The sequence below is a fragment of the Colletotrichum graminicola genome, assembly GCF_000149035.1.
Source record: "Colletotrichum graminicola M1.001 genomic scaffold supercont1.14, whole genome shotgun sequence".
Classification (NCBI taxonomy): Eukaryota; Fungi; Ascomycota; class Sordariomycetes; order Glomerellales; family Glomerellaceae; genus Colletotrichum; species Colletotrichum graminicola.
Window position 1 is genome coordinate 392068 of NW_007361018.1, and position 12024 is coordinate 404091.

Below are 12024 nucleotides of genomic sequence, written 5' to 3' on the forward strand. Positions count from 1 at the left end.
CTCGGCGACGAGCGCCATCTGGATACGGTTTTTATGCATGGCAAATGAGGAGCGCGACTCTTTAGGGGTCAAGGATTGGACATTGGTCAGAGGCGTTTCGTGGGAGGGATTGAGCATTTCTCGCAGAGCAAGGCTGCGGTGCGGGTTGGATACGACAGTTGGTGCAGACACATCTAGATAGATACCCCAAGGCGATTCGAGGTGCAAACAGGGCACAGTCTCTTTTTCCAGGACTCAAATTCATTCACTGATTCTTCTTATTGCTGCTCTAACTGGAAGAAACCCCTTTTCCAATTTGCATGTCCCCCCCCCCCCCCCCTCCTCCCCCCGTTGGCGTTTGGCGCTTGCACGCCAGGTCGTCGTGAGCAGAATCTCCACGAGTGATAGCGGGCGATAATCACATTACGTACAGGATATCCGTGTCTGTGTAGCCAGCCACTGGTGAGCAGGATCGAGCGAGAGGCCAGCAGAAGGGGGGGGACTTACCGATCGGGTGACTGCTCGAGAGCTGGGGCAGCTGGGTGTACTTCTCCTGGAGCACATCGCGGATGCTGTTGAGAAGCTCGACGTAGCTCTGTTGGGGCTTGGCCTTGAGGGCGGTGATGAAGGCGTAGGACATGGCGCCCGTGGCCTGGTTGGCGATGGTGGCATCGGCCCTGCAGGTAGGCGGGTGTCTCTGGTCAGCTGTGTCACGCGGCCCGAGCCGGACGGTCCCGGGAGAGGGGGTTAGGAGGTTTGGGGGGTTTGCCACTCACGATGTCTGACTGTCCTTGCTGCCGGACCACATAATAACGTCGGCGGGCGATGTGCGAGTCTCCTTTGTCTTCTCGTAGGCGTCGTCGCCGGCCATGGCGCGCTTGCCGAAGCTGAAGATGGAGCTTGCGACGGCGCCGAGGTCGCCCGAGGCATAGGCTGTGAAAGCATTGAGCAGGCCCTGGCCGGCTTCCTTGGCCAGGTTGGGCTCCTTGAGGACGCCCTTTGTGGAGTAGATGTAGGGCAGGTCGAGGGCGGAGCCCGAGTGGCACGAGTCGAAGATGGCCGTCAGACGCACACCAGGCTGCAAGGGCTTGACCATGATGTGGTGCATCTCGTCGTCGACGATGTGACCGGCCTCCTTAAAGTCAACGGGGTAGATAACCTCATCATAGCCGTCGTCCTCGTCGCCGTCAATGTCCTCGGTCTGACCACCGTGGCCCGAGTAGTGGAAGAAGAGTGAGTCGTTGGGCTGGGCGCCCTGGACGAGCCAGTGCATAGCGCGGAGGATGTTGTTCTTGGTCGGCTGGCCCATGGGCTGCTGCTGGTCGTCGGTGAGGATTACCATGTCCTCACGCTTGTAGCCGTACCTTTCGACGAGGAAGGCCGAGAGGTTCTTGACGTCGTTGATGCAGCCGCGGAGCTCGCCGTCCTGGCCAAAGTAGTTGATGCCGATAAGTAGGGCCTTGCGTTTTCCCTGGCAAGTGGAGTACTGGAAGCTGTAGCCCTCAGGGGCGCCGTGGCCGAACTGCTGGGCGCCGGAGGGCGGAGGAGGCGGCGCGTTGCGGTTGCCATGAGCCCAGTCGTTGGAGTTCACCGTGGGCATGTCTTGAGAGCGATTCAGTATCGGGCGAGAGGTGACATGAGAGGGAAATGGTACTCACTGGGCCTTCCCTGGTGTCCAGAATTGACAGGGTAGCCATAAACATCAAGGCCGGGAGGCGGCGGGTAAGGAGGGGGGGCATACCTGCCGACGTAGCTCTGGTCCGGGTACGGGTTAGGCGGCGGCTGGTTGTAACCGTAGCCACCCTGGCCCGGAGGAGGACCGGGGGGCGGGCGGTCGTAGCCGCCGCCGTAGCCTCCGTGTTGTTGCGAAGGAGGCGGGCCGGGGGGCGGCTGGTATCCGCCGTAGCCTCCTCCGCCGCCCTGGTGCTGTGAGCCATAACCTCCCTGTTGGTAACCGCCGCTGCCGCCGTAGCCTCCGTCGTGACCACCGGCACCGTAGCCGTACTGTCCCGGGTAACCAGACATCTTTGTTGGGTCAGTTGACGCTGTGTGAGTGATGTACTGGGGTTTTGTTGTGCAACCCGTGTTTTTGTTTACCACACACACACCCACATGCGCGTGGTTTCTGTGACGGATGTGAGTGAATTGCTAGTGAGGAGAAAAGGCGGGGTGAGGGGCAGAAAACCCACTATGGGTGAATAAGCGTAGCCGAATTCGCCCCCAGGATGTCCAGTAAGTATCGAATGGAGAGCTGATTTTGCAGAGAGGAGGAGTCTGAAGAACGGCACTGACTTCGGGCTCGGAAGATTAAGGTGTCATTAAGAATGGAATGAGAGGGGGGGGTGAGAGAAGCGTGGCGGGGTTGAGATGTGAGAGCGACCGTCCGTCAGTCCTTCAAGGAGAAAACGATTGGTTACATTTGAGGGTCCCTTCAGGTCAGTGTCTCTCGCTGGGTACCTCTCACTGGCAAGGTGGTATGGTACGGCAGGTACTATACATAGGTAGTTTCCCGCGGTTGGGTTGGGAAGGGGCCTTGGGGGGCTCGGGATGGAAGGGTGACGGAGGGGCAGCCGGAGAAAGGCAGCCCAGGATGAGACAGGTTGCGGTCGGAGTTGTGGGGTTGGAAGAGGGGCAGCAAGGGGTAGAGCTTCACTCTTGCAACTGCACCAGATTGACGGGGATGGGGGCGTTTGGTGTAGCGTTTGGACCGCTCGGCTTGGGATTCACGCCACCCTCAGAAGACAAAGACGCTTACTCGTTCGATTGAGAGCATGTTGACTAAGGTATGCCAGAAGCTTGTCGACACAAGCGGCTGCTTTGCCTCCCTAATGGATATCAATGAGCTTGTCAAGGCCAAAATCAACGTCCGGAGAAGGGCAAGCAAGCGGCGCTAAACTGTACTGGTCATGAGCAAGTACATTGAGCTGTTTTGATACCGAGAGCCCAGCAGGGCTTGAATCGTTACCAACCACCGCCACCACCAGCACACGCCAATTAGACGCAGAAGTGTAGTGTACCTAGCAGCAGCCAGGCGCACGAGCGTGAACTTCCCCTCGGGTTGCCAAGACCCAGTCGGCTACCAGTCCCTCCCCTTCCCGCAGACAGCTGGAGAGAATGGACGAAAACGCCCAGACCTGCAGACGGGAAAGAGAGGGCGGAGGGCGGCGGAGGGATACATACTATCGGGCATCTACCACGCCCTCCTCTCCTGCGTCTGTCTCTTTCTGCCCGCCCGCCCGCACTGCAGTGCGGGTTCCATTTCAGAGGACCGGACAGACGCGGGCCTAAACCGTTTCGAGCAATAGCTCAATGTTGTGGATGCGGCCGCGTACGCCTGGCAGGCCCGCGGGCGGGAATGGCTCGGGCGCCAAGCCCCTTCCCAGGCGTCACAGGCGCTAAACTGCGCCGTAGGGCAGCCTGGCGTCATTCCTCACATGCCGGCGATCCTGTGATGCGGGTGAGGTACATACGTAGTAGGTAGGGCAGGCCAGGGCAGGGCACTTGGGTATGTACCACTTGTACCTTTGTGTGCGCGTTGGAGGGATCAGAAAGAGATGATGATTGACGGATAAGCCAGCACTGCAATCTGGTGCTGTAGTGTAGTTGTTTGTGTGTGTGTGTGTGAAATGTCACTTGCTGCTAGGAACTCAAATGGAGTGATACGTAGTGAAGAACGTAGCGACAAGCATCAGCTCAGTCTTGAAAAGCATGGGCCGTTCTCCGTGTCGGCATCCATGTGTACCTTTTTTTTTTCTTTGCACCATGGCAAAAACAAGCTGGGAGACGGCAACAGGGTGGTACTAGGAGACAGCCATTCAATCAGGCTGAGGCCGAGGCGAGACACAGATACGAGGGGCTCTCTCTGCCTTTCCTCACCACCCATTTTTCTTCTCTTCCCCTCCCCCTCCAAATATTCACACTGAACAACAAACGATTGATCCATCTGATTTGTTGCACGCAATTATACCAGACGAACGACCGAAGCTGTGGCTGTCATCAAAGCTCCCTTCGCACACATTCCCCATTTCACTCACACTACTCCGTACATTCGCTCGCTTCCCAACCCCGCAAAGCTCAAAAATGGTCCGTTTTCGCCTGCGATGCCGATGAAGCTACCCCCCCTTCCTCGCTTTGCAGCTTCAGATATAGCCCTGCTCTCGATAACAGAAGGCTAACTTTATGCAAGGCTCCTCCGTACGGTCTCACTGAGGAAGAGTACAACGATTACAAGGCAGTCTTCTCCGTATTCGTAAGTTGCGACGACTCTGCCCTGCCCGCGTCAAGTTACCCCCGCAGCGATCAGATTATCATGACCTATCGCTCCTTGGGATGAACATCTCTCGCTGACAATGGTGTTTTGCCCATGAAACAGGACCGCGATGGCACAGGTTAGTAGCCCAGTCCGGCTCGACTTGGCTCATCATTCAATTCCATCACCTACCCCGTCCTCCCTCCTTCTCTCCCCGACCGCACCGCGCGCATTTGCCCCCCTCACGCGACAGCTTCCACACAGCTCATGTTACCCCCCCCGGTCACCCATGGCTAACATCCGGCACCAGGCGCCATCAACGCCGAGGAGTTCCAGATCGCCATGAAATCGCTCGGCCTGAACCCCAGCATCAAGGAGGTCAACGAGCTCATCGCCGAGGTCGACCCCAACAACGATGGTGGCATTGATTTCAACGGTGAGCAGTCCCCCAAACAGCCACGCCCGGCGCAGCGAGGTCCTCATGCGTCATCGCTTCCACGGGCTGTGGCCGACCCGAGCACCCGTCAACTGACAGGTGCCCAGAATTCCTCCAGCTGATGAGCGAGGCCCCCGCGCCGTCGAGTAAGGACTCGGACACCAACAAGGAGCTCGTTGCCGCCTTCAAGGTCTTCGACAAGGACAACAGCGGCTCCGTCTCGCCCTCGGAGCTGCGCCAGGTGCTATTGTCCCTCGGCCAGCGCGCCACCGACGAGGAGATTGAGGAGATGATCAGACACGCCGACCTGGACGGCAATGGTTCCATTGACTGTGAGCAAAACCCCCTCCCCCGTTTCGATGTCCCCGTCCTTTTTTTTTCGCGGTTCGTATGTGGCAGGTTCGGGTTCGCCCTGCACCACCACCTTTCGCTTCTCCAACACCGCCCCCACTCCATATTCTTTATTTAGCAGCATTCACTCCTGGAGGATCCATGGACTGACGTAAAAAAAAAAACCCACATCAGACCAGGAATTCGTTCAGCTCATGGCCCCGAAAGACGGCAAGAAGTGAAAGAAACTAAAACAAAAAAATTGAATAAGACTCGGCACGGAAGGGATGCCAAAGCGTAGGCGAACATTTTGGCGGGGGGCTGGGTTATCTCTAGGGGTATTTCTATTGGTTACGGGGACAAGAAGGGGGGGAAACGCACGACACTTGGCTGCCTTTTGATACCCTTTCCCCCCGATGAAGGCACATTGAGATGGAAAGGTTCGGGCAGCGGTTTGCAAGGCGAAGACAGACTTGGCAGGACAAACCACACGACAAACACATACGCACAGCATACACACATTGAAACCCAATCAAACATGCGTTCTCACGGTTGTAGTTGGCTACCCTGTGAATTGAATGGTCTCTTCGGGTGGGAATCGGTTGCTTTGTTTGTTACTATCTGCCGAGAATACAAGGCATTCGCCAAATGTATCGTTTCCTTCCGCAGCGAACAAGGGCCCGTGTATGTCCCGCCCCGGATGACGGCAAGGGGGAAAAAAAGCGAGACGCAATCGCCATGGGGGATTAATCATAAGAAAGGGGAATAGTCGATGGAAAGAAAAAAGAAAACCAGCCGAGGGTCAGATGTCGTGTAGCCCGTCCATCATTCCCCCCATTGCACGAAACAAACCTGCGCGCGCAGGTTGGCGATTTTTGCCGTGTCGCCCTCCATCAAGTCGGAAATGACAGGGCGATTCGCAAGTAAAAAAGACGTCGCCCTCGCGTGATTCGACCCCAGCCCGCGTCAGCCGCCCAAGTCGCGATCCCGACCTGCCTATCCTATCCGTACCGTTTTCCCCGGACCCAGGGAGCAAAAGAAGTTAAGGCCATGGTCGCATTCAGGGTGGTGGTTGTAATGGTGGTATCTCTTTGTTTGGGTTGTTTGTCACACTCGGGATTTCTTGTTGTAGTATTGGCGATTAGAAGCAGCAAGTCAGGCACTCCAGGCAGCACTCGCAGGTCTCTCCGCAGAGCCAGCAGCAGCAGAGGGTGGCGATGCTATATTAAGAGAAAAAAAAGAAGGGGTTAGTCGACGATGCCGTTAGGAGATAGGAGGGCCGCTGATACTCACCAGCCGTAGAGGCAGCCCTTGTCGTCCTTCTTCTCTTCCTGAGGAGGGGGGGCCTGGCCCTGGGGAGGGTAGTACATCTAGATGCGCATTCTGTCAGCTGCCTGCTCATTGAGATTTCTTGCGAATAACGAGTGAGGACTTACAGGCTGCTGGCCGGGAGGAGGGTAGCCCTGGGGAGGGTAGCCACCCTGAGGAGGGGGGGCGCCATAGTATGGCCTGCGTGGGCGGCGCTGGTCAGTCTTGGCGGTCTCGCGGACTGGAGGATGAGCGCGCGCTGGAGGGGGGGGGGAGGGGACTCACTGCTGCTGGGGAGGGTATCCAGACATGTTAACTGAGGTTTACGAGGGAGTTGTTGATGAGGCGAGGCTGTTGTGTATGGGGCTCGCGTGAACAAAGCGAAGGTTGGTGATGGTGGGAGATTGCGCGGGAGGGAAGACGCAAAAAAGGGAGGGAAAGAGTGAAGGAGGTGGAAAGATGCGAGTTCCAGGCAGGGGGTGGTGGAGAGGATAAAAAAGAATAGACGGGAAGGAAATATGAATTGAGGGTAGCATGTGAGGTCTGCCGGTCAGAGAAGAACAGTCATGTTTATTACCTACCCAGGTCACCCGTTGCCGGGATCATGGCCCAAGATTCAAGGCACTACTTAACTACCTACCTACATACTACTTCGCCTTTCACCTGGGTTCTCCTTACTCCTCTGTCAGCGAGTCGCACTTCGTTGCGGACCGGAGTACGGTACACGCGCGTTACGTGTAAGCCACTCCCATCTTAGGGGATCCGAGGGCCTTACCCTCCTCTTTGGTCTACCGTATCTTGGAAGGGTCCATAAAACAAAAAGGGGTCCCCGCCCCGCTCTTATGTTCACTCTTCCGGGGCCCGCAGATCGCTTGCACAAGTCAGTAGGCGCAAGGGGGCTCCTTCCCAGCGCGCTGCACAATCAACCAACCAATGCTAACCTCACCTCGAACCACTTCTTTCAATGTCAGCTCGCAAATGGTAAAAAGAGAACCAAGAGCGAAGCAGGAGGGTAACAATGGGGTCCTTCTGGGATTCCGGGCTCTCGGCGGTGGTACCTTGTGTAAGTTTTCCGAAGCATCTCGCGGATTGAGAGACTTAAACAGAGTTCGATGCTCAATGCAAGGCGGAGCACGGGATGACTGTTCATCTAAACTCTGTGTTATTTCTGTATCCATACATCGTAGACGCACGCTGTTGAGCAGGCAGTCCCCCGTCCGTCGAACCGTAACGCAAACTGAGTACCGGATCTCAAGTGGGCGACTTGATGGACGGCGGTGGTGGATATGTCGGCATCGAAAACGCTAGCCAAGCCCAAGGATTCCTCTTGGCCCTCTCTTGGCAGGCGTACGCGTCCACGTCGAAAAGCGTTAGGTCTACTGCAAGCTCCTCCTCGGCAGCCCATTGAGAGCGTCCTTGAGACCCGTTGCCAAGCCCGGGTGGACGGTTTGGAGTCTCCTCTTTCTGAGACCATGCCTTGCGCTGCCATACGTCCAGTCATACGGACAAGATAGGTAGCACACGGCTCAGCGGCGTCTATTCAGAGACGGCCACGACCGTCGATGGAGTGCCATCTGCCCAACAAGACGCGCGAGAAGTACAGCCCCCTTTTCTCGTCTTGTGTACGTCCGTCATCGGGTCAGGCCACCGTGCATGGCTGCATAGTTGGCGAGTGACTATTACCATCTGCATGGACGTGGCATTAAGGTATGAGAGAAGACACGGGCGGCAATTTTGTCTGCCCGTGACATCTTTTCCCGAGACGGTTAGACTCAACCTTGCCGTAAAATCGTTAGCCCCCACAGGGCCGACTACTCCAATGAGAAACTCAATTATCAGGAGGCTTCAGGTCAAGGCTAAGCTGGATATGGCGCGGGCGAGCCCTGTTTAAACCACCGGGGCGGGCAGCGGTCGGCAGGGCGGAGCTCCGGTGACGCCCAGCACCACTGCCATCCACCTTCATAGAACGTCCCCAAAATTTGTGAAGCACGTCTCGAACTTGACATTTCTGGCTCCCCCGCAGTGCCCCGGTACCGCTTTCCGCTCCTCTCACTTGACACGCCCACACACATAGGGACATGTCGGGCCCCTGCATTGTTTTAGTACGTCGGATCCCCTGCCGGCGGTTGCCCTCTCAGCTGTTTGTACGGAGTATCCGTAGCTTGTACGGATACCTAGGTGATGGCTTGTCGGAGGCCTCCAATCAACGACCATCAGCCATCCGCCAGGCAATGTACCTAGGTACCTGTGTTCTCCGTCCCTGCTGGCGAGCCTCATCCCACCGTACCTAATCACCTCTGCTCCATACGCGATACGGAAATGGCTCCGTAACGATATGGCTAGCTACTGGCGATGTCTCCTCAGTGGAAGAGGGGCCGCCCGCACCCGTTTAGATGATATGCCTTGCGAATGCACAAAGTACCTAACCAGTCTTCAGTATTCGCCATCGCTGGGGCAAGTATCATTCAGTTGATGGCCTTACACAGGAATGTCTAAGCACAGAAGAGTGCCCCTCACTCCTGAGGCAGGTGCCCTTTGCTCGTCTGATGAGTGCGGCGGCACATGCTGTCATCCAACCTCACTCGCCCCGTACCGCACCTCGTCCGACTGGCCATCGGGGAGGGAGCCCATCGGTGACCTCAGACACGTCTCTCTCACACATACGGCGACACACCCCCACGCGGACACTGCGCATGCTGCGCGCCGCACTCTGCCCGCCCGCAGCAAGCTTCACTTCTCACCCCAGAATTCAACAGCGAGGCATCCACTGATGTGATCCCCGTCGCGGAGCCTATTATATCTCTTTCCCGCAGTATAAGAGCCCGGGTGCCAAGAAGTCTTGGCGAGCCTCCTCTCGACTCGCAGTTGACCAACGCGCTGGTAGACCCTCCTTCCTCGCTCGGCTCCCTCCCGTCTCCGCCGCCTCTGCTCTTTCCTAGGAGAGCCTATGAGCTATTTTTTTATTTGATTTTTTTTATTTTCCTTCACCTCTTTCCCTTTTCCGTCTTCTTGCCGCAGACTCCTCGACCGCCCGAAATAAAGAAAAGGGCTTACGCCGCGCTGCGCCTTCCCACGTTGCCCCTCAATATTTCTCGGCCTCTGCCGTCTCATCCGTCCTCCCCGCCTCTACACCACTCAACCTACATATCTCCATCCCGCCGTACCAAGTCATCAACCTTGCCCTACGCGTAACCCCTATCAACGAGAAAGAACCACCATGTCTTTCTTCAAGAAGCTCACCAAGGAGTTTGAGGAGCTCAAAACCTCCTTCTCCGACGACAAGCCTGCCGAGAAGAAGGACGACCAGCAGCAGAAGACTGGTAAGTGATCCGTAGATTAATCCCCCTGCTCAAGGGGACGGAGCATGTCATCTATGTGTTTTTGGGTCATCACAACTCACATGCGTTTCTGCCTGGCTGTTACGACCTTGCCGTATTTATCGTGGTCCCGGTACCGGACCCTTCTGTGCCTTCCCCTTGACCTCGGTGCTGGCCATAACAGAACCCATCCAAACACACAACTGTCGTTGTGATAAGGTTACTGACTCGCACGGTTCCTAGGTGAACGCGGCTACGGTGATCAATCGCAGCAGCAGCAGTACGGTGGCTACGGCGGCGCTCCCCCCTCCAACAACCCCTACCCCTCGCAGGCACAGCCTCAGTCCGGCCCGGGCTACGGATACGGCAGCCAGCCCAGTTACGCCCAGACACCGCCTCCGGCTCCTCAGTCCGCCGCGCCCCCAATGGCCGCCCCACCCGTCTCGAGCGGCTGGCTCGTCCAGTGGGATACCAACAACAACCGCTGGTTCTACGTCGACCAAAGTACCGGCCGTTCTCAGTGGGAGCACCCGTCCCCTCCTACCGGCCCCCAGGGCGGATCCTCCTACGCCCCGCCTCCCGTCCCTCCGTCCGACACTAGAGCTTTCGGAGGCGACCAAGGCCAGGGCTACGGCGGCGCTGCTCCCTATGGTCAACCCTCCTATGGCGGTGCTCCTTCTCCCTACGGCGGTGCTCCTTCTCCCTATGGCGGTGCTCCTGCTCCCTACGGCCAGGCACCTTACGGCCAGCAGGGTGGTACCAACCCCTACGACGATAAGGACAAGAAGAAGAGCAACAGCAGCGGCATGCTCCTCGGCGCTGCCGGTGGTCTTGCCGTCGGTGCTGTTGGTGGCGCCCTGATCGCGAACGCCCTTGGTAAGTCAATCGACCGGGGGGATATTCACTCTACCTTGTCGCTGCCTCCATTTGGAAATCTTACTGACCGTGACTTCATAGATGACTCGGATGACGAGCGGAAGGCCGCCGCCGCCGCACCTGCTCCTCAGCCTCAGTACGGCGGCTACCAGGACCCCTACGCCGACCCCAACATGCCTCCGGCTGTTCTCCCCGCCACTGACGCAGACGGCTCATCGGTCTCGTCCAGTGACCGCGAGGATGTTCAGGATGCCAGAGCGGAGTATGAAGAGGCTCTTGCTGCCGCCGCCGACTCGGACGCCAGCAGCAGCGACCACGAGCGCCTCGAGGAGGCCAGAGAGGAGTACGAAGAGACGTATGAGGAGGTGTACGGTGACGACTAATAGACATAACCATATCCGGGCCTCGAGAGTGCGTACAGCGCAGTCAGGATGGTCCAGACTGGGTTGCGAAACTTGCTATGACGACTTCATGATAGGAATTAAGACGGCTCAGTATTGCGTGGCAATTGGTATGGCAGCAAAGCATGCTTTGGCCTGGTGGTTTCGGGACAGTCGTTAGCTTATCTCATGGCTCTGGCCCTCTAGCTAGCGCCTTTGTGAAATTCCAAAACACGAGACGCGTTCTTGGTCTTCGTGTAATTCACTTCACCCAAGACCACCTCGACCGAGTGAGATATTTCCGTGTGACCAACGGATTGGGACAGTCATGAAGAGGGTGACGATGATGGCGATTGGTGAGCAGGTGGAAACCCGAAAAGATGGGTGGGGGGGGGCTCGTTTCTCGAAGCAAGGATGCGATGATGATTTGCAAGTCTGGTTCGTAGATCGCGCCATCCATCCATCCGTCCCTGGAGAATGTCTCGGTCATCCCTTGACATCGCCGGCTGCCGTCTGCTGCGTTCGAGAGACGCGCGATCTGGGTGGGGACTGGGCGCGACTGAGCCGGCCGGCGATGAACCAGATCGGTAGAGAAGGGCTCAAAGCCGTGTGATTGGCTGCCGCCCCCTTTTCGTCGCGACGTTGACCCATGTTTGTTTTCTTTCCTCTTTCTTTTTCTTCTTCTTTCCGAGTCAGAGGGAGAAGCATGGACACAGAGAGACAGAGAGACAGAAAGTTAGGCTCCTCGGTTCTCCCCAAACTCGTGAGATGGAGGGGCGTGAACAGCTGGGGTTCGCCGAGGAAGTTGGTGGGTGAGGACAGATGGCGATTTTGATTAGACCTCACGTGGCTACGACGCCGAGCGTAGGACTACGCTTCGGTATTTGTTAGCCGAAACGGACCGCATCGCCGTCGTCGTCCGCACATATGTCGGCTTCCAATGGACGTATTTCGTCATCGTCAACTTCCGTGCCATGTTTTTCCGAGCTCTCGCTCGAGTCTGCGGCGGTACTGCTCAACAAAATTCCACGTGAAGAACAAAGAACGTTTAAAACTCGCTGAAAGCCCTGTCGTGCAGCCTTCGCTCCTAATCCGTGACATTCGAGCGTGAACCATACCTGGACGGGGACGATTACGTGGAGACAGGAG

At 57.1% G+C, this 12024-nt stretch overlaps 4 protein-coding genes across 4 annotated transcripts; 2 read left to right on the forward strand and 2 right to left on the reverse strand.

The window, feature by feature from the left end:
* Positions 1 to 397: 397 nt before the first annotated feature.
* On the reverse strand, positions 398 to 2004 carry GLRG_04451 (caspase domain-containing protein; the record flags this gene model as incomplete). The annotated part of the gene is made up of 4 exons (XM_008095136.1): positions 398 to 423; positions 487 to 656; positions 756 to 1581; positions 1638 to 2004. The coding sequence occupies 4 exons, from the start codon at positions 2002 to 2004 to the stop codon at positions 398 to 400; spliced, it is 1389 nt and encodes a 462-aa protein (XP_008093327.1).
* A 2055-nt stretch (positions 2005 to 4059) lies between these two features.
* GLRG_04452 (uncharacterized protein) lies at positions 4060 to 5236 on the forward strand (the record flags this gene model as incomplete). The annotated part of the gene is made up of 6 exons (XM_008095137.1): positions 4060 to 4062; positions 4166 to 4228; positions 4352 to 4367; positions 4539 to 4664; positions 4772 to 4996; positions 5190 to 5236. The coding sequence occupies 6 exons, from the start codon at positions 4060 to 4062 to the stop codon at positions 5234 to 5236; spliced, it is 480 nt and encodes a 159-aa protein (XP_008093328.1).
* An 899-nt stretch (positions 5237 to 6135) lies between these two features.
* On the reverse strand, positions 6136 to 6613 carry GLRG_04453 (uncharacterized protein; the record flags this gene model as incomplete). Its single annotated transcript, XM_008095138.1, has 4 exons — positions 6136 to 6214; positions 6288 to 6364; positions 6431 to 6503; positions 6588 to 6613. The coding sequence occupies 4 exons, from the start codon at positions 6611 to 6613 to the stop codon at positions 6136 to 6138; spliced, it is 255 nt and encodes an 84-aa protein (XP_008093329.1).
* Positions 6614 to 9519: 2906 nt separating this feature from the next.
* On the forward strand, positions 9520 to 10878 carry GLRG_04454 (WW domain-containing protein; the record flags this gene model as incomplete). The annotated part of the gene is made up of 3 exons (XM_008095139.1): positions 9520 to 9622; positions 9863 to 10495; positions 10577 to 10878. 3 exons carry the CDS (start codon positions 9520 to 9522, stop codon positions 10876 to 10878), a joined length of 1038 nt encoding a protein of 345 aa, XP_008093330.1.
* Between the last annotated feature and the right edge of the window lie 1146 nt (positions 10879 to 12024).